The 25,944-nt window shown below is 36.7% G+C and overlaps 1 protein-coding gene across 10 annotated transcripts in view; it reads right to left on the bottom strand.

The window, feature by feature from the left end:
* Nucleotides 1–25,944, bottom strand: part of KLF8 (KLF transcription factor 8) — a 199,043-nt gene that overhangs the window by 56,416 nt on the left and 116,683 nt on the right. For 7 of the 10 annotated variants that reach the window (XM_074323662.1, XM_074323664.1, XM_074323663.1 and 4 more), the window contains one exon: nucleotides 13,472–13,545. The exons of 1 other annotated variant lie outside the window; for it this stretch is intronic. In XM_074323662.1, the coding sequence (XP_074179763.1) occupies nucleotides 13,472–13,545 (74 nt within the window). Of the gene's footprint in view, nucleotides 1–13,471; nucleotides 13,546–24,441; nucleotides 24,581–25,944 lie in introns of all 10 variants that reach the window. 2 more of the 10 variants (XM_074323665.1, XM_074323666.1) reach the window with 1 other exon arrangement.

Here is a 25,944-nt window from a genome sequence, read left to right as displayed (position 1 = left end):
CCAATATCAAAAAGTTTATTGGCTACGTTTTCTTCTAGGAGTTTTATGGTCTTAAGACTTTAATCCATTTTGAGTTTACTTTTGTATATGGTATAAGAAAATGGTCTCATTTCATTGCTCTGTGTGTGTGTGTGTGTGTGTGTGTGTGTGTGTGAGTCCAGTTTTCCCAACACTATTTATTGAAAAGACTGTCTTTATCACATTGTACATTTTTTAAAATTAACTTTATTGGGGTGACAATTGTTACTAAAGTTACATAGATTTCAGGTGTACAACTCTGTAACATATTATCTATAGCTCACATTATATGTTCACCCTAGAGTCAACTCTATTTCCATCACCATATATTAGACCCCATTTACCCTGTTCTAGAACTCGCCTACCCCTTACCCTCTGGTAACCCCTAAACTATTGTCTATGTCTATGAGTTTTTGTTCCTTCATTTTATTGCCTTGTTCTTTTGTTGTTTTCAGTTTTATACACCACATATCAGTGAAATCATATGCTTCTCTATTTTTTCTGTCTGACTTATTTTGCTTAGCATTATAATCTAAAGATAAATCCATGTTGTCACAAAAGGTACTATTTCATCCTTTCTTACTGCCAATAGTATTTCATTGTGTATATATACCACAACTTCTTTATCCATTCATCTATCGAAGGACATTTTGGTTGTTTCCATGTCTTGGCCACCGTAAATAAAGCTGTAATGAACATTGGAACACACGTGTCTTTATGTATGAATGTTTTCAGATTTTTTGGGTAGATACGCAGGAGAGGGATTGCTGTGTCATACGGTAATCCTATTCGTAATTTTTTGAGGAACCTCCACACTGCCTTCCATACTGGCTACACAAATCTGCATTCCCACCAACAGTGTATGAGGGTTCCTTTTTCTCCACAGCCTCTCCAACACTTGTTACTATTTGTCTTGTTGATGATAGCCATTCTAACTAGGGTGAGGTGATATCTCATTGTGGTTTTCATTTGCATTTATCTAATGATTAGTGATGTTGAGTATTTTTTCATGTCTATTTGCCATTTGTATGTGTCCTTTGGAGAAATGTCTCTTCAGGTCCTCTGCCTATTTTTCAATTGGGCTGTTTGTTGTTGTTGTTTTTGTTGTTGTTGAGTTGCATGAGTTCCTTGCATATTTTGGACATTAGTTCCTGATTGGAGGGGCTGTTTGCAAAAATCTTCTCCCATTCACTTGGTTGCCTCTTTATTTTGTTGATGATTTCTTTTGCTATGCCCAATCTTTTAAGTTTGATATAGTCCCATTCATTTATTTTACCTTTTACTTCCCTTGCCTATGGAGTCAAATTTATAAAATGCTCTTTGAACCCAAGGTCCATAAGTTTAGTTCCTGTTTTCTTCTATGCAGTTTATTGTTTCAGGTCTTATGCTTAGGTCTTTGATTGATTTTGATTTATATGGTACATGATAACAGATAGCAGCCCACTTTCATTCTTTTGCAGGTGGCCCTCCAATTGTCCCAGCACCATTTATTGAAGAGGCTGTCATTTCTCCATTGTATGTTTTTTGCTTCCTTGTCAAAACTTATTTGTCCACATTTATGTGGGTTTATTTCTGGGTTCTCAATTCTATTCCATTGGTCTATGTGTCTGTTTTTCTGCCAGTACCAAGCTGTTTTGATTATTGTTGCCATGTAGTACAATCTAAAGTCAGGGAGTGTGATACCTCCAGCATTGTTCTTTTTTCTTAGGATTGCTTTGGCTATTTGGAGTCTTTTGTGGTTCCAAACAAATCTCATGATTTTTTGTTCTACTTCTTTAAAAACTGCCATTGGGATTTTGATGGGGATTGCATTAAATCTGTAAATTGCTTTGGGCAATATGGCCATTTTAACTATGCTGATTCTTCCAATCCATGAGCATGGAATATCTTTCCATTTCTTTGTGTCTTCTTTGATTTCTTTTAAAAATGTCTCATAGTGTTCAGCATATAGGTCTTTCACACCCTTGGTTAAGTTTATTCCTAGGTATTTTATTCTTTTTGCTGCAATTGGAAAAGGAATTGTTTTTTGTATTTCTTTTTCTGAGAATTCCTTGTTAGTATATAGGAATGCAATGGACTTTTGTACGTTGCTTTTGTAGCTGGCAACTTTACTATATTTGTTTATTGTTTCTAATAGCTTTTTGGTGGAAACTTTAGGACTTTCTATATATAGCATCATGTCATCTGCAAAAAGTGACAATTTAACTTCTTCATTCTGAATTTGGAGGCCTTTTATTTCTTTCTCTTCCCTGATTGCTCTTGTTAGGACTTCCAACACTATGTTGAAAAGCAGAAGTGATACGGGTAAGCCCTGTTGTGTTCCTGAACGTAGAACAAAGGGCTTCAGTTTTTTACCGTTAATTATTAGATTAGCTGAGGGTTTGTCATATATGGCCTGTATTATGTTCAGGTATTTTCCTTCTATACCTATTTTATTAAGATTTTTAATCATAAATGCATGTTGTATCTTGTCAAAAGCTTTTTCTGCACGAATTGATATAATCACGATTTTTTCCCTTTATTTTGTTTATGTGATGTATAGCATTGATGGATTTGCATATGTTGAAGCATCATGCTGCCCCTGGGATAAACCCCACTTGGTCGTGATGAAGAATCTTTTTTTTTTTTTTTTATTAAATTTATTGGGGTGACAATTGTTAGTAAAATTACAAAGAATCTTTTTAATGTACTGTTGCATTCGATTTGCAAGAATTTTGTTTAGGATTTTTGCGTCTCTATTCATCAGACACATTGGTCTGTAGTTTTCTTTTTTGTGTGTTATCCTTACAACGTTTTGGTATCCAGTTAATGTCCTCATAAAATGAGTTAGGGAGTACTGTCTCTTCTTCAATTTTTTGGAAGAGTTTGAGTAGGACAGGTATTAGATCCTCTTTGAAGGTTTGGTAGAATTCACCAGTGAAGCCATCTGGTCCCAGATTTTTGCTTTTGGGAAGGTTTCAAATGACTGATTAAATTTCCTTACTGGTGATCGGTGTACAGTGGTACCTCGGTTTTCGAACATAATCCATTCCAGAAGACTGTTCGAGCTCTGAAACGTTCGACAACCAAGGCACAATTTCCCCATAGAAAGTAATGAAAAATGGATTAATCCGTTCCAGACCTTAAAAACCAACCCCTAAAACTGCAAGCGTCACATGAATTTTACTATCTAATGATACCATAGATCCATAATATTTACGGCGCTCATAAACCGAAATCTTCCTCAATGGAGACGTCCAAAAACCGCGGTACCACTGTATTTAGATTTTCCAATTCTTTGAGATTCACCTAGGAAGGCTTTGTGTTTCTAAGAACTTGTCCATTGCTTGTAGGTTATTGAATTTGGTGTCATATAGTCCTTCACAGTATTCGTGGATGATCCTTTGTATTTCTGTGGCATCTGTGATAACTTCTCTTTTATTTCTGATTTTGTTTATTACTGCCTTTTTTCTTATTTTTCTTAGTGAGTCTAGCCAAGGCTTTGTCAATTTTATTAATCTTTTCAAAGAATCAGCTCTTTGTCATATTCATATTACTATTGTCTTTTTGTTCTCTATTTCATTTAGTCTGCTCTGATTTTCATTATTTCCTTTCTTCTGCTGACCCTGGGTTTCATTTGTTCTTCTTTTTCTAGTTTTTAAGGTGTAACGTGAGGTTATTTATTTAGGATTTTTCGTCTTTCTTTAGATAGGCCTGTAAAGATATAAATTTCCCTCTTCAAACTGCTTTCGCTGCATCCCAAAAATTTTGGTAGGATGTATTTTTATTCTCATTTGTCTCTATATATGTTTTGATCTCTCCTCTAATTTCTTCTTTGACCCAGTCCTTCTTTAAAAGTATGTTATTTAATCTCCATGTATTTGTGTTTTTTCCCGCTTTCTTTTTACAGTTGATATCCAATTTCAAAGCCTTGTGATCACAGAATATGCTTGGTATGATTTCAATCTTCTTAAATTTGCTAAGACTAGTTTTATGTCCCAATATATAGTCTATCCTTGGGAATGTTCCGTGTATACTAGAAAACAATGTACAGTCTGATATTCTAGGATGAAGTGCTCTATAAATGTCAATTATGTCCATTTCATCTAATGTGTCATTTAGTGCTGCTATTTCTTTATTCATTTTCTGTTTCAATGATCTATCCATAGCTGTCAATGATGTATTTAGGTCCCCTACTATAACTGTGTTTTGGTCAATTTCTCTCTTTAGTTCTGTTAGTAGTTGCTTGGTATATTTCAGTGCTCCCTGATCGGGGGCATAAACATTGATGACTGTTATGTCTTCTTGTTGTGTAGTCCCCTTTATCATTATGAAATGTCCATCTTTGTCTCTTGTTACCTTTTTTATGCGGAAGTCTGTTTCATCTGGTATCAATATGGCTACACTTGATTTTCTCTGACACCATTTGCTTGGAGTGTCATTTTCCAGCCTTTCACTTTGAGTCTATGTTTGTCCTAGCAGTTGAGACGTGTCTCTTGAAGGCAGCATATGGTTGGGTATAGTTTTTTTTCTCAAATCTGCTACTCTGTGCCTTTTTGTTGGTGAGTTTGGTTCATTTACACGTAGGGTGATTGATATGTGAGGATTTTGTAGCATTCTATGCTTGGTTTTCTGTAAGACTGTATCTCCATTGTTTCTTTGACTCTTTGTTGGTGACTATTATTTCTGAGTGGTGGTATTCCATGATTTTTCCCTCTGTTTCTTTTTTTACTACGTTATATATTTCAGTTCTATATTTTTGTAAGTGATTACCATTAAGTTAACATAAAAGAAAGTTTCATATTTAAAGCCTTCCATTTTCTTCAGCATGCTTACTTTCTCCATTCCCATATTCGGATTCAGGCCTTTACTCTCCCCCCTTTCGTGTTTTGGTTGTCACAAATTATCCCTATTTATACTACTCGAATAGCTTCCTTAAGTATTTCCTGTAGTGCAGGTCATGTGTTAGAAAATTCCCTCAGCTTCAGTATGTCTGGAAAGGTCTTTTTTCCTCCTTCATATCTAAAGGATATCTTTGCGGGATATATTATTCTTGCCTCATTTTTCTCTCTTCAGTAGTTTGAATATTTGATTCCACTCCCTCCTGGCTTGCAGAGTTTCTGGTGAATAATCTTATGATAATCTAATGGGCTTTACTTTGTAGGTTACCATTTTCTTTTCCCTGGCTGCCTTAGGGATTCTTCCTTTGTTAATTTTTGACAGCTTCAATACAATGTGTCTTGAAGAATGCCTCTTGGGACTGAGGTAACTATGTGTTCTATTTGCTTCTTGCATTTGAGGATCCAGTTCTTTCCACAAGTTTGGGAAGTTCTCATTGACTATTTGTTTGAATATACTCTGTACCCTTCTCTCTTTCTTCTCCTTCTGGTGTGCCCATTATTCTTATATTGTTCTTTCTGATGGAGTCAGAAAGTTCTTGTAGAGTTCTTTCATTTCTTTTAAGTATGAAGTCTCTATCTTCTTCCATCTGTGTCATTTCCAGATTTCTAACTTTGAGGTCACTGATTCTTTCCTCCATCTGGTCAACTCTACCACCTAAGCTGGCGATTTCATTCTTCATTTCTTTTATTGAGTTCTTAATCTCCAGAAATTCTATTTGGTTCTTTTTAAAAATTTCAATCTCTTTGGTAAAATGTTCATTTTGTTCTTTGATTCTGTTTCTGAATTCATTAAACTGCCTGTCTGTGTTTTCTTGCACCTCGTTGAGATTCTTAAGAACTGCAGTTGAATTCTCTGTCATTTAAGTCACATATTTCCATGTCTCTAAGTTCATTTTCTGTATACTTTTCATTTTCTTTCTGAGCTATCTTGTTACCTTCGTTATTCGTGGCTAGTAATGATTATTACTTCTCTTCCTAGACATATACAGGAGTGAATTCGGCAACAGTTTGATAGGAAGAGGTCTTTCTTTTGTTTTCCAGTAGGTGTTGGTAGAATGTTTTATTTTCTCTCCGACTGCAGTCTTTTATTCTCTCACACTGTAGTGTTACTTTTTCTCTGCACTATTCCGGCTTCTCACACAATGTGGGGATTCCCTGGAAGGCAGGCTTCTTCTCTGTGAATAGTTCGTGTGGATCATAGGGCGCTGCCTCTGTGGGACATTCTGAAGTTCCAAAGCTCTTCATGCTCCAGATTCAGAACCCGTGTGTTTCAGCAGCTTTGTTTACTCCTGCAGGGATCCACCCAGATAGGTGGGGCCAGGAGCAGGGTGAGTTGTGAGAGGTGGCCCAGAGCAATGGCAGCGACCACCACCACAGCCAGTCTTGCTTCCAAAGCTCCCTCCCCTTTGCCAGAAATAGTTGGGCTGCGAGTCCGTGTCTGCAGACCACAGTTCTCAGAACTGCAAATATTCTGTTCTTTTCATCTGAAATTGCTGCAGTTCCGCTCTAGCACTGGGCCGGTGGGGGTGGGCTGAGCTCTGGGAGGGTAGGGAGAGGGAGGCTAGGCTCAGTGCCTAAGGCTTCTGTTCTCTGCTCAACAGTGAGGGCTTAAACCACCATTTTCTGCCTTCTTCCCTCAGTCTTTGCTCTGTGGTCTCTGCCATGAGGTTTTGATTTGGCTGTGTTATAAGCTGTCCCTCACCCTGTGGGCCATAAGCAGAGCCTTAGCAGTCCAAGTTCTTCACTCTCCTGCAGATGCGGTAGTTCTGGAATGCAGCAAGCTTGGAGCACTGAGCTAGGTCTGCGTCCTGCACCCGTGTATCCCCATGACCACACTTCTCCCTTCCTCCTCCTCTGCTCATGTAATTTGCCCACCTTTAGATGATTTCAGTAGCGCACCTCTTAGTCTTGCCTGTCTGCTGCGCGTGAAGTCTTTTGTGGATTTATAGCTCTTCAATTTGTTTTAAATTCCAGTGGAGATTTCAAGAGGCTCACCTCATGCTGCCATTTTTATGATGTCATCTCCCATTGTCATTGCTGTTTTCTTTGTCGTAGATTAATTGACCATATAGGTGTCAGTTTATTTCTGAGCTCTCTACTCTGTTACAGTGATCTATATGAGTTGTTATGCCAGTATCATGCTGTTTTGATTACTATAGCCTTGCAGTATGTTTTGATATCAGGTAGCATGATATGTCAAACTTTGTTCTTTCTCAAGATTGCTGTGGCTTTTGAAAATCTTTTCTCATTCCATAAAAATTTTAGCATTATTTGTTCTACTTCTGTGAGAAATTCTATTATTATTTACATAGGCATTGCATTGAATCTGTAGATTGTTTTGGACAGCATGGACATTTTAACAATGATATTTTTTCCTATCCAAATGCATGGTATATCCTTGCATTTATTTGTGTCTTCTTTAGTTTTTTTCTTCTCTTACAGTTTTCCAAGTACAGGTCCTTCATTTCCTTGGTGAAATTTATCCTGGGGTATTTTATTTTCATTATTATTATTATTATTATTATTATTATTATTATTATTATTTAAGGAGGGTGTAGCTCACAGTGGTCCATGCAGGGATTGAACCAACAACCCTGGTGTTATTAGCACCACAGTATAACCCACTGAGCTAACTGGCCACCCCTATTCTTATTGATGAAATTATAAATGGGGTTGTTTTCTTAATTTCTTTTTTTAATAGTTAAATGTTGGTATATAAAAATGCAACTGAGAGAGATCCAAGATGGTGGAGTAGATAAATAGTGTGTATGACTTCTTTCATGAACACATTAAAATAACAACTAAATTATAGAACTATCAACCTAGAGAACCATCTGAAGTCTGGCTGAACAGAAGTTTTATAACTAAGGATATAAAGAAGAAGCCACATCAAGACTGGGAAGAGGTGTGGAGATGCAAAACAGGCTGGCCCCAAACCTGTGTGGCAGTTGAGAATCAGGAGGAATATCTCAGGTGGTTATCCCCAAAGGAGCGAGGGACCCAACCCCAGATCAACCTCCCTAGACCAGAGTACTGGGGCCCGAAAGAGGAGCTTCCAGAACATCTGGCTGTGAAAACTAGTGGGGATTCCAACCATCCAGCTGAAACAGAAGACTGCAGGAAACCCAGACGTCCTCTGAATCAGCCTGTGCACAGACTCTCTCACATTTAGCCACTCACTTTGTGCTCCAGGGGAGAGACAGTAACTTCGAAGGTGTCACACAGGGAGCAGAGTGAGGTTTGTAGCTTTGGAATGAGGGCTGCAGGACAGCCACCATTTTACCTGTGTGGAGTCTTCCTCCCGAAGAGCTGGCAGTCAGGCACCATATTTCCTCTGTTGACCTCTCCCTCACAGGCCAAAACTGAATCTAATTGGCTTGGTGAGCTCTGCTGCTTCACCCTGCTGACACCCTGAGATCCCACCCTACCCAATTCACCCAACACCAAAGGCACTTTCTCCATGAGCAGCCAACCCTGCACACATTGCACTATTTACTGGAAAACTATTGGTGTCCACAGGCACCAGGCAGGTGTCAACTGGCTCAATGTGCTCTGAGACTTTTGGTGAGTAGCTCCAGGCTTAGAACTGGCACCAAACCAGAGTCTGCATTAATCGGGTGACCACAACTCTTCCTACTCAAGTGAATCCGTGAAACCATGCATCATTCAACTCGTTAACATATGAGGCTTTCTCAGTGGCTGAACTTTAACGGTGCCAGCAGGTGGCAGCCATCCTTGGAGTGTCCTGGCTTATTGTGGAGCTACCCCAGGTCTGGTATGGTGGCAGCCATCCTCGGTTCACAGTGTGGCCTCTCCCATGTGCCTAAAACTTTAGGACATGCAGTAAACAACCACAAATTACTTTGGAGTTCCTACTATGTAGTCCCCACCTTGTCACAGGCAGTGGGTGACCTGGGCTTGCATCAAAGCCCATTCCAAGAGGCCTCAGAACTAACATACTTGGAGATTGGCTTCAGACCATAGCAGAGCACTATCCATTTAACCCAGCACACACAAAGAGCAGTCTAAACAGACACCAGAGTCTGATCGGGTAAATCCCACTTGGTTGGGTAAGGCGGTTGCAGAGCAACCTATAAGCTGTGGGTGTGGCCAAACTCAATAGCCAATCAGCCTGAGGGTCATTCTCACCCACAGATGTTCCAATAGCAATCAAGGTTCAACTATAACAGGAAGGCACTCACAACCCACAGAATGGATACTCCTGGAGCACCCAGAACAGGCGACCAGGGAGACAGTACCAGGGCAGCTACTACATAAGGACACCTGGCCAAGACTATGAGCCATATCAGATCTACTTAATACATAGAAACAGAGATGCAGCCAAAATGAGGAAACAAAGAAATACTTCCCAAATGAAAGAATAGGAGAACACTCCAGAAAAAGAACTACCAGCTACCAAGTCCAAAACAATGATTTTCAAGGAAGTTAGTGAGAACTTCAACAGAGAGATAACAAGCATAAAAAATATATAGAAACAAAAAAAAAAAAACCTGTCAGAAGTGAAGAATACAGTAACTGAAATGAAGAATGCTCTTGAAAAAGTCACCAGCAGACCAGATGAAGCAAAGGATCAAATCAGCGATTTGGAAGACAAAGTAGCAGAAAACACCCAATCAGAACAGCAAAAAGAAAAAAGAATCCAAAAAATGAGGATCGTTTAAGAGAACTCAGGGACAATATCAAGCCTAACAACATCTGCATTATAGGGGTACCAGAAGAAGCAGGAAAGCAAGGGATTGAGAACCTATTTGAAGAAATAATTACAAAAAACTTTCCTAACCTGGCGACGGAAATAGATATACAAGTCCAGGAAATGCAGAGAATCCCAAACAAGATGAACCCAAACAGGCCCACACAAAGATACATTATAATCAGAATGGCAAAGGTTAAAGACAAAGAGAGAATCTTAAAAGCAGCAAGAGAAAGGCAACAATAACTTATAAAGGAGCTCCCATAAAATTGTCAGATGATTTCTCAACAGAGACTGCAGGCCAGAAGGGATTGGCACAAAATATTCAACATAATGAAAAAGCAAGGACCTACAATCAACATTACTATAGCCAACAAAGCTATCATTTAGAATCGAAGGACAGATAAAGAGCTTCCAAGATAAGAAAAAGCTAAGGGAGTTCATCATCACCAAATGAGTATTATAAGGAATGTCAGAGAGGCTTCTTTAAAATGGAAAAAAAATATATATATCAAAATTATGAATAACAAAATGAAAATAGCTACATATCTATTAACAATTACATTCAATGTAAATGGACTAAATGCTCTGTTCAGAAGACATAGGTGGGCTGAATGGATAAGAAAACCCTTATATATGCTGCCTACAGGAGACTCCAGATTGAAAGACACACACAGACTGAAAGTAAAGGAATGGAAAAAGATATTTCATGAAAATAGAAATGAAATAACCAAAAACAAAAAAAGCTGGGCAGCAATACTTATACAAGACAAAGTGACTTTAAAACAAAAGCTATAATAAGAGACAAAGGACCCAGTAGTCCCACTTCAAGGTATTTATCTGAAGAAACCCAAATTCTACTTTGATGGGACATGTGCATCACATGTTCATTGAAGCATTGTTTACAATGTCCAAGATGTGGAGGCAGCCTGTCGATGAAAGAATGAATTAAGAATAGGTGGCACATATATACATTGGAATATTGGAATATGGCTTGGCCATGGAAGGGAATGGGTTCTTGCCATCTGTGGTGTCATGGATGTACCTGTAGGGTATTGTGCTGAGTGGAGTATGTCACACAAAGAAAGACAGATGCATGTGAGTTCGCTTATATGTGGACTCTAAAGAACAAAATAAACAAACAAAACAGAAACAAACTCATAGATACAGAGACCATACTGGTGGTTGCCAGATGTGAGGGGGATTAGGGGTGAATAAGAAAGGGGAAGGGATTAAGAAGTACAAATTGGCTGTTACACATTAATCATGGGGATATATGGTATAGCAAAAGGAATATAGTCAATATTGTAATAACTACGTATGGTGTCATATTAGAACTATTAATATATTTGTTGGGGTGATAGATGGGAGCGGTTTGGGAGGCAGGATGGAAAAGGTGAAAGATTAAGAAGTACCAATTGTTAGTTACAAAACAGTCATTGGAATGTAAAGCACAGGGAATATAGCCAATAATAGGGTAATAACTATGTATAGTGCCAGTTGAGTACTAGACTAGCGAGGGTTATCATTTATTAAATTATATAAATATCTAATCACTCTCCTGTACACCTGAAATTAATATAATATTGAAAAATGCAACTGATTTATGAATATTAATTTTGTATCCTGCTACATTACCAAATTCATTTATTAGTTCTAATACTTTTTTGGTGGAATTTTGATGGTTCTCTACATGTGGTGTTATGTCATCTGCAAATAATGACAGTTTTACTTCTTCCTTTCCAATTTGGATGGGTTTTATTTCTTTTTCTTGTCTGATTGCTGTGTCTAGGATTTCCAGTATTGTGTTGAATAAAAGCTATGAAAGTGGACATCACTGTTGTGTTCCTGATTTGAAAGAAAAAGCTTTCAGCTTTTCACCATTGAGTATGATGTTAGCTGTGGGTCTGTCATACATGCCTTTTATTATGCTGGAGTATGTTGCCGCTATCCCCACTTTGCTCAGAATTTTTATGATAAATGGATGTTGGATTTTGTCAAATTCTTTTTCTGCATCTATTGATATGATCATATGATGTTGCCCTTCATTTGTTTATGTGGTGTATCAAGTTAATTGATTTGTGGATATTGAACCAACCTCACATCACAGGAATAAATCTCACTTGATCATGGTGTATGATCTTTTTAATGTATTGCTGAATTAGGTTTTCTAATATTTTATTGAACATTTTTTTCATTTATGTTCATCAAGGATATTAGCCTGTAGGGTTTTTTTTGCAGTGTCTTGGTCTGGTTTTGGGTAATGCTGGCTACAAAAAAAAATGGGCTTGGGAACTTTCCCTCTACTTTGTGAAAAGTTAGAGAAACACAGGTATTAATTCTTCTTTGAATGTTTGGGAGAATTCACCTGTAATGCAATCTGGTCCAGGACTTTTGTTTTTTTGGGAGTTTTTTTTATTACTGATTGATTTTGTTACTAGTTATTGATCTGTTCAGATTTTCTGTTTCTTCCAGATTTAGTCTCGGTACATAGTATATTTCTAGGATTTTATCCATTTCTTCCAGGTTGTTCAATTTATCGGCATGTAACTTGTTGTTCATAGTATTTTATTATAATCCTTTGTATTTCTGTGGTGTCCGTCGTAAATTCTCCTCTTTCATTTGTTTTTATTTATTTGCTCAATTTTTTTTCTTGATTAGTTTGGCTAAAGGCTCATCAATTCTGTTTATCCTTTAGAAGAACCAGCCCTGTTTCATTGATCATTTCTATTGCTTTTGTTTTTTAATGTTTGTTTTGTTAATTTCCGCTCTGATCTTTATTATTTCCTTCCTTCTACTCACTTTTGGCTTTGTTTGTTCTTCTTTTTCCAGTTTCTCTAGATGTAAGGTTAAATTGTTTATTAGAGATTTTTCTTGTCCTAGAAGTAGGCCTGTAGGAATAAGAATTTCCCTCTTTTTATTTTATTTTTTGACATTCACTATTATCTTAATTTGAGGTGTACAGCATAATAGCATAGTGGTTAGACATTTATATAATACTTTTTTATTGGTGAATATTGGGGAACAGTGTGTTTCTCTAGGGCCCATCAGCTCCAAGTCATTGTCCTTCAATCTAATTGTAGAGGGCGCAGATTAGCTCCAAGCCCAGTCGCTGTTTTCAATCTTAGTTTCAGGGAGCACAGCCCACAATCCCTATGTGGGAATTGAACCGGCAACCTTATTATTAAGAGCTCACGCTCTAACCAATTGAGCCATCCTGCCGCCCCCAGTCATTTATATAACTTAAGAAGTGATCCCCCTGACTAGTACAGTACCCACCTGGAACTATGCATAGTTATTACCATATTATTGACTATATTCCCTATGCTTTACTTTACATCCCCATGGCTATTTTGTAGCTACCAATTTGTATTTCTTAATCCCTTCACATTTTTATCCTGCTCCCGAAACCCCCTCCCATCTATCACCCAGATAAATTTAGTGCCCATCTGAAACTATACAAAGCTATTACAATATTATTGATTATATTATTTATGATATACCCTACATCCCCATGATTATTTTGTAACAACCAATTGGTAGTTCTTTTTAAAGAATTATTTATTTATTTTTCTCAGTTACAATTTACATTCAGTAGGATTTTATGTTAGTTTCAGATGTACAGCACAGTGGTTAGACTATAGTCTCTATGCTGTAGTTTACATTCCCATGACTATTTTGTAACTATCAATTTGTATATCTGAAATCCTTCACCTATTTCACCCACCCTCCCAACCAACCCTTTCCATCAGGCAACCATCATGTTGTTAGAAAGAAAAATGACCTTCAGCTCTAAAATCATTATGAGGTACTCAGCACTATTATGGCAGAATATTAGTATCTTATTTTCTCGACAACTGACCTGTTTCAATACAGGCATCGAGCCACTTTCTGAATTAAGTTGGACCTGCAAGTTGTTTATAAATTGATCCATATCTGGAAAAGAGACAAGACAAAGACAATTTTAAAATATTATCTAACCCAGTGCATACTGTATGCCATTTACCCTTGGTTACACCTGTTTGTGTTCTATGAACATTATTTTTCAGGACTTACTAGATACTGAGAAGTCACTATTTGGACAACATTCTAATTTATATATTCTATTAATCAAGATGGCCCTGACTTTTCCTCAAAGGTATAAGCTGTCCCCTTTCCTCAAAGTCTGTATATATGTGAATCTGTTTCTTCCAAATTCTCCAATCTACGAAACATCCATAGGAATACGAGCATAGCTGTATCGTTTCCAGAATGTGCCCCTTCCTGGCCTAGTTCTCATTCTAAAGTGTTCCATACTCCTGTATGAATATTTACCCTAATGAACTTGTTTACACATTAGCAACAATTCTCTCTAAAGTAGTGTTTTATCTCTCTACATCCTTTTAAAAAAAAATTAAATTTCTTGGGGTGATATTGGTTAGTAAAATTACATAGGTTTCAAGTATACATTTCTATAATACATAATGCATATATTGCATTCTGTGTTCACAACCCAGAATCAGTTCCTCTTCTATCGCCATATATTTGACACCCTTTTCCCTCTCTACCAACCCACTTCCCCCTTACCCTACGGTAACCACAAAACTGCTGTCTCTGTCTATCAGTGGTTGTTTCTTTGTTTGTTTGCCTTATTCGTTTGTTGCTTTCAGTTTTATATCCCACATACGAGAATGAGTGAAGTTGTATAATTCTCAACTTTTTCTGTCTAGCTTATTTCACTTAGAATGATCAGAAGATCCATCCATGTTGCTGCAAAAGCAGTGTTTCATATTTTCTTATGGCTGAGTAATATTCCATTGTACTGGGGTGCCAAAAAAATGTATACAAGTGGACACTTTGGTCAACATTGCTCAAGCAGTAGTTCACCATAATCAGAAGGGTCTGGATGCTGATGGTAACCACTGGAAACACCTCTTGTAATTGCAGAAGTGAAGTCAAATGTGATTTGTATTCATCTTTTGTTATCAGTATATATTGAGTATTAAAATTTTAATATAATTTTTTTTCTTAAAATGTGTATACATTTTTGGCACCCTCTGTATATATGTACCACATTGTATATATGTACTACATCTTCTTTATCCAGTCACTACCAAAGGACACTGCTTGTTCCCATGTCTTGGCGACTGTGACTACTGTTGCAATGTACATAGGGGCACATAAGGTCAGACAATTAATTCACGAACTCATCCTGGAAAAAGTGCTACATACTTCACTGTTGAATATCAATATAGTCACCTACAAAGTACTCCCCTTGGGAAGCTATGCACCCACGCCATAGCCTAGCCCAAACTTCAAAGCAATTTTGGAATTCTTTTTCTGGAATGGCCATCAGAGCTGTCGGCATATTACCCTTGATGTCCCAAATGTCATCCAAATGTCTTCCTTTCAATATTACCTTTATCTCTGGGTAAGGAAAGAAGTCATTGGGGGCCAGATCAGGTAAGTAGGGATGGTGTTCCAATAAAATTATTTGTTTACTGGCTAAAAACTCCCTCACAGATAGTGCCGTGTGAGCTGGTACATTGTCATGATGCAAGAGCTATGAATTGTTCACAAAAAGTTCAGGTCGTCTAACTTTTTTATGCAGCCTTTTCAGCACATCCAAGTAGTTAACTTGGTTAACTGTTTGTTCAGTTGGCACAAATTCCTAATGAATAATCCCTCTGACATCAAAAAAGGTTAGCAACATCATTGCAACAAGTTTGCGAACTTAATTGTCAGACCTCATATAGTTAAAGTGTCCATGCTAAACAATATATAGCTTCAACGCAATCCCTATTAAAATACCAATGACATTTTGCAAAAAACTAGAGCAAATAATCCTAACATTTATATTGAACCATAGAAGTCCCCAAATAGCCACAGAAATCCTGAGAAATAAGAACAAAGCTGGAGGTATCATGCAACCTGATATCAAATTATACTACAAAGCTATAGTAATCAAAACAGCATGGTATTGGCATAAAAACATACACATAGACCAATCGAACAGAATGGAGAGACCAGAAATAAATCCACGCCTATATAGTCATTTAGTCTATGAAAAAGGAAGGAAGAATTTGCATTGGAGTGAAAACAGTCTGTTTAGTAAATGGTGCTGGGAAAACTGAAGAGATATGTGCAAAAAAATGAAACAGGGCCATGTTCTTATGCCATGTGAAGAATAAATTCCAAATGGATTAAATGAAAGATCTGGAACCATAACTCCTGGAAGAAAATAAAAGAATTAAACTCTCAGACATTACTCTTAGTAATATTTTAACTGATATACCATGTTTCCCCAAAAATGAGACCTAGCTGGACAATCAGCTTTAATGCGCCTTTTGGAGCAAAAATTAATATAACATCCAGTATTATATTATATTATATTATATTATACCCGGTATTATATTATATTATATTATATTATATTATATTATATTATATTATATTATACCTGGTCTTATATTATAGTAAAATAAGAACAGGTCTTATATTAATTTTTGCTCCAAAAGACACATTAGAGCTGATTGTCCACTAGGTCTTATTTTTGGGAAAACAGATATTTCCCTGGGCAAGGGAAACAAGAGAAAACATAAACAAATGGGACTACATCAAACTAAAATTTTTTCACAGCAAAGGAAACCATCAACAACAACAAAAAATAAATCCTACTGAATGGGAGAAGATATATGCCAATGATACATCTGATAAGGGGTTAATATCCAAAACTTATAAAAATCTCATACAACTAAACACTGAAAAACAAACAATGCAATTAAAAAAATGGGCAAAGGATCTGAATATACATTTCTCCAGAGAAGATATGCAGATAGCCAATAAACATATGAAAAGATGCTCAATTTCACTAATGATCAGAGAAATGCACATAAAAACCATAATGAAACATCACCTCACATCTGTCAGAATGGCTATCATCAGTAAATCAACAAACAACAAGTACTGGTGAGGATGTGGAGAAAAAGGAATCCTCATGCACTGGGTGGGATTGCAAATTGCTGTCTATGGAAAGCAGAATGGAGGTTCCACAAAAAATTAAAAACAGAACTTCCTTATGACCAGCAATTCCACTCCTAGGTATTTATCCAAAGAAACCCAAAACATTAATTGGAAAAAATGTATGCACCCCTATGTTTCCTGCAGCACTATTCACAATAGCCAAGATATGGAAACAACCAAAATCCCCGTCAATAGATGATTGGATTAAGAAACTGTGGTAAATTTATACAATGGAGTATTTCTCTGCCATAAAAAAATGAAATAAAAAAACAAAAAACAAAAAACACATACATACACATACACAATAAAACAAAACAAATAAACATGTTCTGGAATAAAAGGAGAGAACATACTTTTATTCTTCAATAAGCATGGCAGCTTAAGCCCTCACAGTTGGTATCCATGATGAGATGTAGTAAAACGGATACTGCACTGGGAATCTGAAATTAGATTAGCTCTGGTTCTATTATTTGCTGTGTAACCTGGATGAGTCCCTTAATGTTCCTACCTTCCCGGACCTTTATAGCATGGTGAAATAATACTTCATTTACTATCCTCAAAGAGCTGTTGTCAATGTCAAATTAAGCAATGGGTTAAAATGTATAATGGGAAAAAAAAGAAGAATGAAATCTTACCACTTATAACATGGATCCACCTAGAGGAGATTATGCTAAGTGAAATAGGTCAGACCGAGAAAGACAAATACCATAATATCTCACTTATATGTGGAATCCGAAGAACAAAATAAATGAGCAAACAAAATAGAAGTAAACTGATAGATACAGAGAACAAACTGATGGTTGCTAGATTCGAGGTGGTTTGAGGGATGGGTGAGCAAGGTGAAGGGATTAGGAAGTACAAATTGGGTAGTGACAAAATAGTCACAAGGATGTCAAATACAGTATGGGGAATATAATCAGTAATGTTGTGAAGATTACGTAGGGTGTCAGATGGATACTGGACTTGTTGGGGGGATCACTTCAGAGATTATATAAATGCCTAACCACTGTGCTGTATGCCTGAAACTAATATAAAATAATATTGAATGTCAACTATTTTATACACACACACACACACACACACACACACAGGGTGCCAAAAAATGTATACACATTTTAAGAAAGGAAAAAACTGTATTAAAATTAACCTGATGGTAACTACTTTGAGCAACTCTTGTAATTGTAGAAGTCAAACATGACTTGTATTCATCTTTTGTTATTGCTATATATTGAGTATTACAATTTTAATACTTTTTTTCCTTTCTTAAAATGTGTATACTTTCTTCGGATATATATACATATATATGTGTATATATATGTATATATATATATATACTTTCTTCGGATATATATATATATATATATATATATACACACACATACATATATACATATATATATATATGTCACACGATGTAAAGTACAGCATAGGGAATATAGTCAATGATATTGTCATAGTAATGTACGAAGTGAGATGGTAGTAGACTTGGTGAGGTTATCACTTTGTGAGTGGTGAAAATGTCTAATCCTTATATTGTTTTGTACACCTGAAACTAATTTTTAAAAGAAAAGAAAAAAAGTACAATTGGTTATTGCAATATAGCCATGGGGATGTAAAGTAAAGCATAAAGAATATAGTCAACAATATGGTAATAACTATGTATCGTTCCAGGTGTGTACTAGACTAAGGGGGATCACTTCTTAAATTATATAAATGTCTAACCACAATGCTGTACATCTCAAATAAAGGAGGGTGGGGGGTGGGAGATGAGGGTAAGGGGGATCGAATATATGGTGATGGAAGGAGAACTGACTCTGGGTGATGAACACACAATGGGATTTATAGATGATGTAATACAGAATTGTACACCTGAAATCTATGTAATTTTACCAACAATTGTCACCCCAATAAATTTAATAAAATAAAATTTAAAAAAAATGTTTTTAAAAAAAGACAAAATAATACTGAATGTCAACTGTAATTAAAAACTAAAAATGGGAGAAAAGGTGTACAGGAATAAGAGGTTCAAATATCTAGGTATAAAACAAATAAGTCATGGGGATGTAATGTACAACATAGGGAATATAGTCAATAATACTGCAATAGTGTGGTACGGCATCAGATGGTTACTGGACTTATCATGGTGATCAATTCTTTACGCATATAAATGTTTAATAGTTCATGGAACACCTGAAACTAATGTAATATTGTACATTAGCTATATTTTAATAAAAATCTTTAAAAAATTTAAATAGTTGCATATTCTAAGAGAAACCTAATGCAGTTAACATATAACAAATGTACAATTAGCAAGAATATAATATTATAACATAGCCATAAAAAAGTAAAAGATAAACCTAAAATCAATTCCTTTATTTATTGAAAGTCAGGAATTATGGAAACATGTTCTACTTAAATGGCAACAACACAAAAGTATCATCTATTGGGATTATGAGAAAACTTCGGGGCCACTATCAAAGAGTTTGGAGAATTTTGACACTAATATATCTCCAATTTTATCCCAAAGTGCGTAGATTTTCTTTTCTTTGATCCAATCATTTGAGTAGAAATGCTCACATATACACCCATCATTCACCAAATAGGTACTGCATAATTACTATATGTCAAAGGTTATAGTAGGCATGTTGTTATCAGTTTTAGATATGCGTCAACCATACATGGAGAGTCAACAAATGTAGCAGAAGGCACTGATCTGGGAGTTAGATGCCCAGGAATCACATCCCACAAGCTTTGTCAAAGCCTCTTTCTTTCTAAGCCTCAATTTCATCCAGGATTAAAAGATTTCAAACTGTTCTCTGCAAAGGCCTAAGGCTTCTATGAAGCCTCTTGGGAGTAAATGTGGGGGTTAATGGAGGAACAAGTATAGTAAGAAATAAGCACAGAAGTCAGATGCAGAAAACTCTGATTTCCATTAGACTGTAGGATCTTTGCAGGCAGAGATTTTCATCTTTGATGTTTTTTCCCAGTGATGTACTTCAAGGGCTTAGAACAGTGCCTGGCACATGGTAGGTGTTCAATACATTTCTGAAGGTCTTTGAGAGACAGAAAAGTAGAATAAGGAAATGTGTTTTCTTAAGTATAGGAATTGGACAGGAATGTAAAAGAATGAAAGAAAATTAGAGAGGTTATTATGAGAGATGTTTGAGGTGTAATTAAGTATGAAGTATGAGGTGCCAGAGAAGGCAGCATTGTCTGATTTCAAGGAGGAGTGAAAAAGGAGGTGCAATGGTAGAAAAAGAATGTTAGGTCAGATAACTCTCATATAGTCCAGAGGAAGGCACCACGAAGCCAAAAGAGCTTGCTTGGTTGCTACCAGAAAAATCTGTAGGAGAGTGGAGAGAATTCGGTTCTTCTCCATTCAGATATCCTTCAATTACACTTCATTATTTCTAGCTGGGACAACTTACAAGAGCCATCTCCCATCTGGTCATCAATTCATATGGATTGCAAGATAGCAGGGTTGAGGAACCAGAGTGACTTTGATAAGCTATTTAGTCCCTATGAACCTTCGCTAAGGTTCATAGGGGCTAAATAGCTTATCAGTATTAGCTATTAAATCTACCATTACCCCTCCTCTTAACAAGCTATTAGCTTATCAATAGCTTGTTAAGAGGAGGGGTAATGGTAGATTTAATAGAGTTGATGTGAGGGTTCCATTAATTAATACACATAAATGTACTTAAAACAGTTCTTGGCATATGAAAAGTTCTCAATATAATTAGTTATTATTATCATCACCACCATTATTATTGTTGATGGCCAGTATCTTTAGCTCTGGCACAGAAGGATATCTCCTAGTCATCAAACAGGTCCTTTATAAACTCAATGGGCTCAAACCTACTCCCTCTTATATTTACAATCTAAATCTTTAGTACCACCATCAACCCAGTCTCAGTCTAAAAACCAGAGGGTCAGTCACCTTTCACTCCTCTCTCTCCATCTCTAGCCAACTGGTTATCAGCTGCAATAAATTCTACTGCAGAAATATCTCTTAAATAGCCCTTCATCATCTCTCAGTCACTTCCCTTTCTAGTCCATACTCCACATTGCTACCCAAGTGTGGTAAAAACATGTGAGATCTGAAGTGTGTGCCTTAGGGTCATATGCTGGCTTAGCAACTTTATAACCATAAGACTTTGGGCAAGTTTTTCTACCTCCCTGTGTTTCCCCATCTGTAAAATGGGAATAATAGTGCCAGGTTGTTGTGAGGGTTTATCAAGTTAATATGTGTTCATGTGTTTATAACAGTGTCTTGCACAAAGAGGCATTATCTGTCTGTTTCCCTCACCATCAGGTGAGCCCCTCAACAGTTACCTAGTCTTGTTCTTCTCTGTAACCCTATATTTTGGCAGAGTATCTCATCCATACAATGTGCTAATGTCCAATGAATGAATGATCTTGGGAATAAGGAAGGTTATTGAATAGAAATAATGTTATAATATTAAACATTTTAATAGCAATAATCAAGGAGTATGAAAAATACTTCTTGTCCCATCCATATCACAAATATTTTAGGCAAATGGCATAAGGGGATAGTTGACAATTAGGAATATCTCATCCATTTTTGGTTAGTGCTTTCTCACCCAAAGGACAGTCAATTGGAATAGCCATTAGTTAACCTTAGATGACATACTAAATGTTGGTAGGAGTGAATATTTTTAAAAAGCTATTAGGAAGGTTTATAACCTTCTCTTTAAAAAAATGTTTCTTTAATATTTAGTCAGCCAAATTTAAAACTGAAGGAAATTAGGACCTATAAGAATGGTCTTAAAGAAAGCTCAGTTAATTTTTTTAGAGGATTTTATAAGCCTTTTGCTTCTCTCTAGAGTTGGAGGTGCTTGGAACAGACAGCTGCACAGAACCCATCAGTGAAGTGGGGAGGAAATACCCAAAGGGGTTAGGGTATGTCTTGGGCTATTGAGATGTGAATCACACAGGCAGGAGAGATATCCAGGGACCCTGACCACAGAAATTTGATAAGATTATATTATGCTCCCAAGTTTATTTTGTTACACAACTGGCATTTTCCATAACAATCTGCTTGTTTTATGAATGTGAACAGTGCCTCTTAAGGAGCAGTTGGCTGGCTAATCTCACCCTTTGGCCAGCTCTGAGAGGGAAAAAATGACTAGTAATGAAGTGCTAAGTTAAACCTTTAAGGAAGGAAGCACAGCAGAGTCACTAAGGCCTACAACTTCAAAAGAAAGGCAAGCATTTGGAACCCTGACACAGACCTAAGAAAGTACTTAGTATCTTAACAAGATAGAGCATTTAGACAACACAAATAATAATCCCTCATGTGCACCTACATAGCTTTACAGTAGAGAAATCAACAGCTTTCACATACCATTCCCATTTCACAGATAATGAATTTGGAGGCTCAAGGTCACATAGTTTAGAAGTGATAGAATCAGAACTAGAACTCTTATCCTCTTACTCAAATTACAGTGTTCCCTCACTACTTTCTAATATCCCAAATCTGGTGAGCACCTGCTTTCTAAACAAACAAACAAACCTGTCTACTAAAAGAAAAACAAGTTTACGGACAACAAACTAGTCATTTTGAAAGATCTTGAGCAGATATCATTCACTTTCAGCAGCTGACCCATAAGAAATGCTGGAACTATTGAAAAATGAAAACCAATGTTTTAGGGTTACTAAAAATGTTTTAGGGTTCTGAGATTATAGGTAGTTTTTAAAAATTATTATCTATTTTTAATATCAGAAAAAGATAAAGAACAACTAGAGTACACATATATTTTCAGATAGCTTAACTGTATATCTTCCAGGGGGATGGAGACTAGTTTTGGGATGGGCCTCTGGAAAAATCTTCAGAATTGAGGCTACTCTGCAGCATGACATTAACAACACAATGGTGATGGACCGGCCCGGTGGCTCAGGCGGTTGGAGCTCAATGCTCCTAACTCCGAAGGCTGCCAGTTCGATTCCCACATGGGCCAGTGGGCTCTCAACCACAAGGTTGCCGGTTCGACTCCTGGATTCCAGCAAGGGATGGTGGGCTCCGCACCCTGCAACTAAGATTGAACACGGCACCTTGAGCTGAGCTGCCACTGAGCTGGATGGCTCATTTGGTTGGAGTGGTGCCCTCTCAACCACAAGGTTGCCGGTTCGACTCCAGTGAGGAATGATGGGCTGCACCCCCTGCAACTAACAACGGCAACTGGACCTGGAGCTGAGCTGCGCCCTCCACAACTAAGACTGAAAGGACACAACTTGAAGATGAACGGCACCCTCCACAACTACAATCGAAAGGACAACAACTTGACTTGGAAAAAATCCTGGAAGTACACACTGTTCCCCAATAAAGTCCTGTTCACCTTCCCCAATAAAATCTGGAAAAAAACAAAACAAAACAAAAAAAATAGAATGGTGATAAAGGAACAATAATTGTCAATACTCACTGAGTACTTACTATGTGCCAGGGACTGTCCTTTTAAAAGAAATACTTATTATTTTTTTAATTGGTACATTTCAGAAGTAGAAACATACCTTGGGTATCTTTTTATTTATTTATTTATTTATTTATCCAGGCCCCATCAGCTCCAAGTCAAGTAGTTGTTTCAATCTAGTTGTGGAAAGCACAGCTCACAGTGGCCCATGTGGGGATCGAATGCACAACCTTGGTGTGTAGGAGCACCGCACTCTAAACAACTGAGCCAACCAGCCGCCAAAAGAAATACTTATATTAGCTTATTTAATTCTCATTATTCTAAGAGTAGGCACATTACTTCCAAAATTTTAAAATAAGGAAACAAGAACAGAGAGATGAAGTAGTTTATCCCCAAATCACCCAGCGAGTAAATGGCAGAATAACATCTGAACCTCAGCAGTTTAGAGCTATAATGAAGCTACAGTGCTTCTTGACCTGGGTGCCAGGGGGATTCTCCAGCTTCTGCTTGAAGCAGCTCACATGATGGAGGGTACATGGTTGCTAGAAACAAACTACCTAATGAAAAATCCTCAGATTTCTCTCATTTCCTCTAAACAAGGTCATACATACCTCTATAGGAACCATTGGAAAATCCAAACTCTAAAACACCCCATTTGCAGCATCTCAGCAGGTAGCTCACTATGACTTTCCCGTTCAAGGGTCTCAAAATACACAAAATCTGGAGTGTGTCTGAGTTACTTAGTCCAAATTATAAGACCCACCACTAGAGCAGGTACTCAGAAGTGGATTCAAGACAGGAAAGACTTGCAGCTTGCCTCCTCAGCTTTCATGGAATGAGATTAAAGGAGGTAGGGGCCAAATTGAATGCTGAAAAGAATGTGAATTTAAGAGGAGAGAACATACGAGTTGTATTACCACAAAAGTAAGTGAAGACAGACAAGGCATATCATGTGTGAATGGCAGTGAAAGAAAGAATGAAATTGAACATTGCATTATTACTAAGCTTGAAGTAGTGAAACAGTGTGATGCGATAAAACGATAAAGTGATAAGAAACACCAAAAGAGAGCAGTATAACTTTGGGCAAGCCATTTGACTTTTCCATGCCTCACTTTTCTTATCTGCAAAATGGAGATATATCAGCCTAGCCCTGTCCCCTCAGAGGGATGTCATGAAAACCATCATAATGACACATGTAAAAAAATTTTTATGAGATGTAAATGTAAAATCTCTATATAAGTTTTTAGGATTAGTTTTGTCAGAAAATCCAAAAATAAAGTACATAAACGTACATACAGTCACATTTTAAGATCCAAACCATTTGTAATAACAATAACTCTCTTATGATTTTTATATATTTATCTCCATTCTCCCATGAGTTCGTGTTCTACAAAATCACCTGCATAGCCACCAGTGCTTCCAGCCACTTTCCTTCCTTCTCAGATGCTGATGCTAAGTCCCATCTTCTTTTCCATAAAAAGAAAATGAATACAAAAGAAAAATCCCTTGAAATGTGCTAAAGATTAATATTCTTCATTCTGGAAAAGATGAAAGTTAAGGGGAATTATTATAAAAGTCTAAAACCAATAATACAACTGGATGTGAGGTTCAGTGAATTCTAGCCCTGAATTTTAGCTCTAATTTAATCATCAAATTGTTGAATAACTTTGGACAATTCCGATCACTTAATGCAGAAAGTGGAAATAACTTCTGCTAGCTTACATCACAGGATCATTCTGAGGATCTATTGAAAGAACGGATTTAAAAGTATTACATAAATATAACCTCAGATTTCTAGAACAAGTCCCCTTGTACTGTACCTCAATCAAACAAGTAAATTTATTTTTTTCTTTTTAAAAAATTTTATTAAACTTATTGGGGTGACATTGGTTAATAAAATTATATAGGTTTCAAGTGTACATACTGTTAATATAATACATCATCTGTATATTGCATTGTGTTCACCACCCAAAGTCAAATCTTCACCATATAGTTGACCCCCTGTACCTTTTTCTACCTTCTTTCTGACCCCCCTTTCCCTCTGTTAACCACCATACTGTTGTGTCTATGAGGTTTTTGTTCATGTGTGTGTCTTGTTTGTTTGTTGCTTTCAGTTTTAAATTCCACATGAGTGAAATCATATGGTTCTTGATCTTTTCCATCTGACTTTTTTCATTTAGCATGATATGCTCAAGATCCATCCATGTTGTCACAAATAGCAGTATTTCATCTTTTCTTATGGCTGAGTACTATTCCATTGCATATATGTACCACATCTTCTTTATCCAATCATCTATCAAAAGATGCTTCAGTTGTTTCCATGTCTGGCCAGTGTGAACAATGCTACAATGAACATAGGGGTACATGTCTTTATGAATAAATATTTTCACATTTTTCAGGTAGATACCCAGAAGAGAAATTGCTGGGTTGTATGGTAATTCTATTCTTAATTTTTTGAGGAACCTACATACTGTTTTCCATAGTAGCTGTACAATTTACATTCCCACCAGCAGTGTATAAGAGTTCACTTCTCCCCACAATCTCTCCAACACTTGTTGTTACTTGTCTTGTTGATAACAGCCATTGTAACAAGCGTGAGGTGATATCTCATTGCGGTTTGATTTGCATTTCCCTAATAGCTACTGAAGTTGAGCATCTTTTCATGTATCTGTTGGCCATTTGTATGTCTTCTTAGGAGAAATCTCTGTTCAGGTCCTCTGCCAATTTTTTAATTGGTTTGTGTTTTTTCTTATTGAGTTATATGAGTTCTTTATACATTTTGGATAGTCGCCCTTTATTGAAAGTGTTGTTTGCAAATATCTTCTCCAATTCAGTTGGTTGCCTTTCTGTTTTGTTGATGGTTTCTTTTGTTATACAGCAGCTTTTTAGTTTGACATAGTCC

Source organism: Rhinolophus sinicus, chromosome X (genome assembly GCF_036562045.2).
Source record: "Rhinolophus sinicus isolate RSC01 chromosome X, ASM3656204v1, whole genome shotgun sequence".
Taxonomy (NCBI): domain Eukaryota; kingdom Metazoa; phylum Chordata; class Mammalia; order Chiroptera; family Rhinolophidae; genus Rhinolophus; species Rhinolophus sinicus.
Note: the sequence above shows the minus strand (reverse complement) of the source record. Positions and strands in the feature narration are given on the sequence as shown.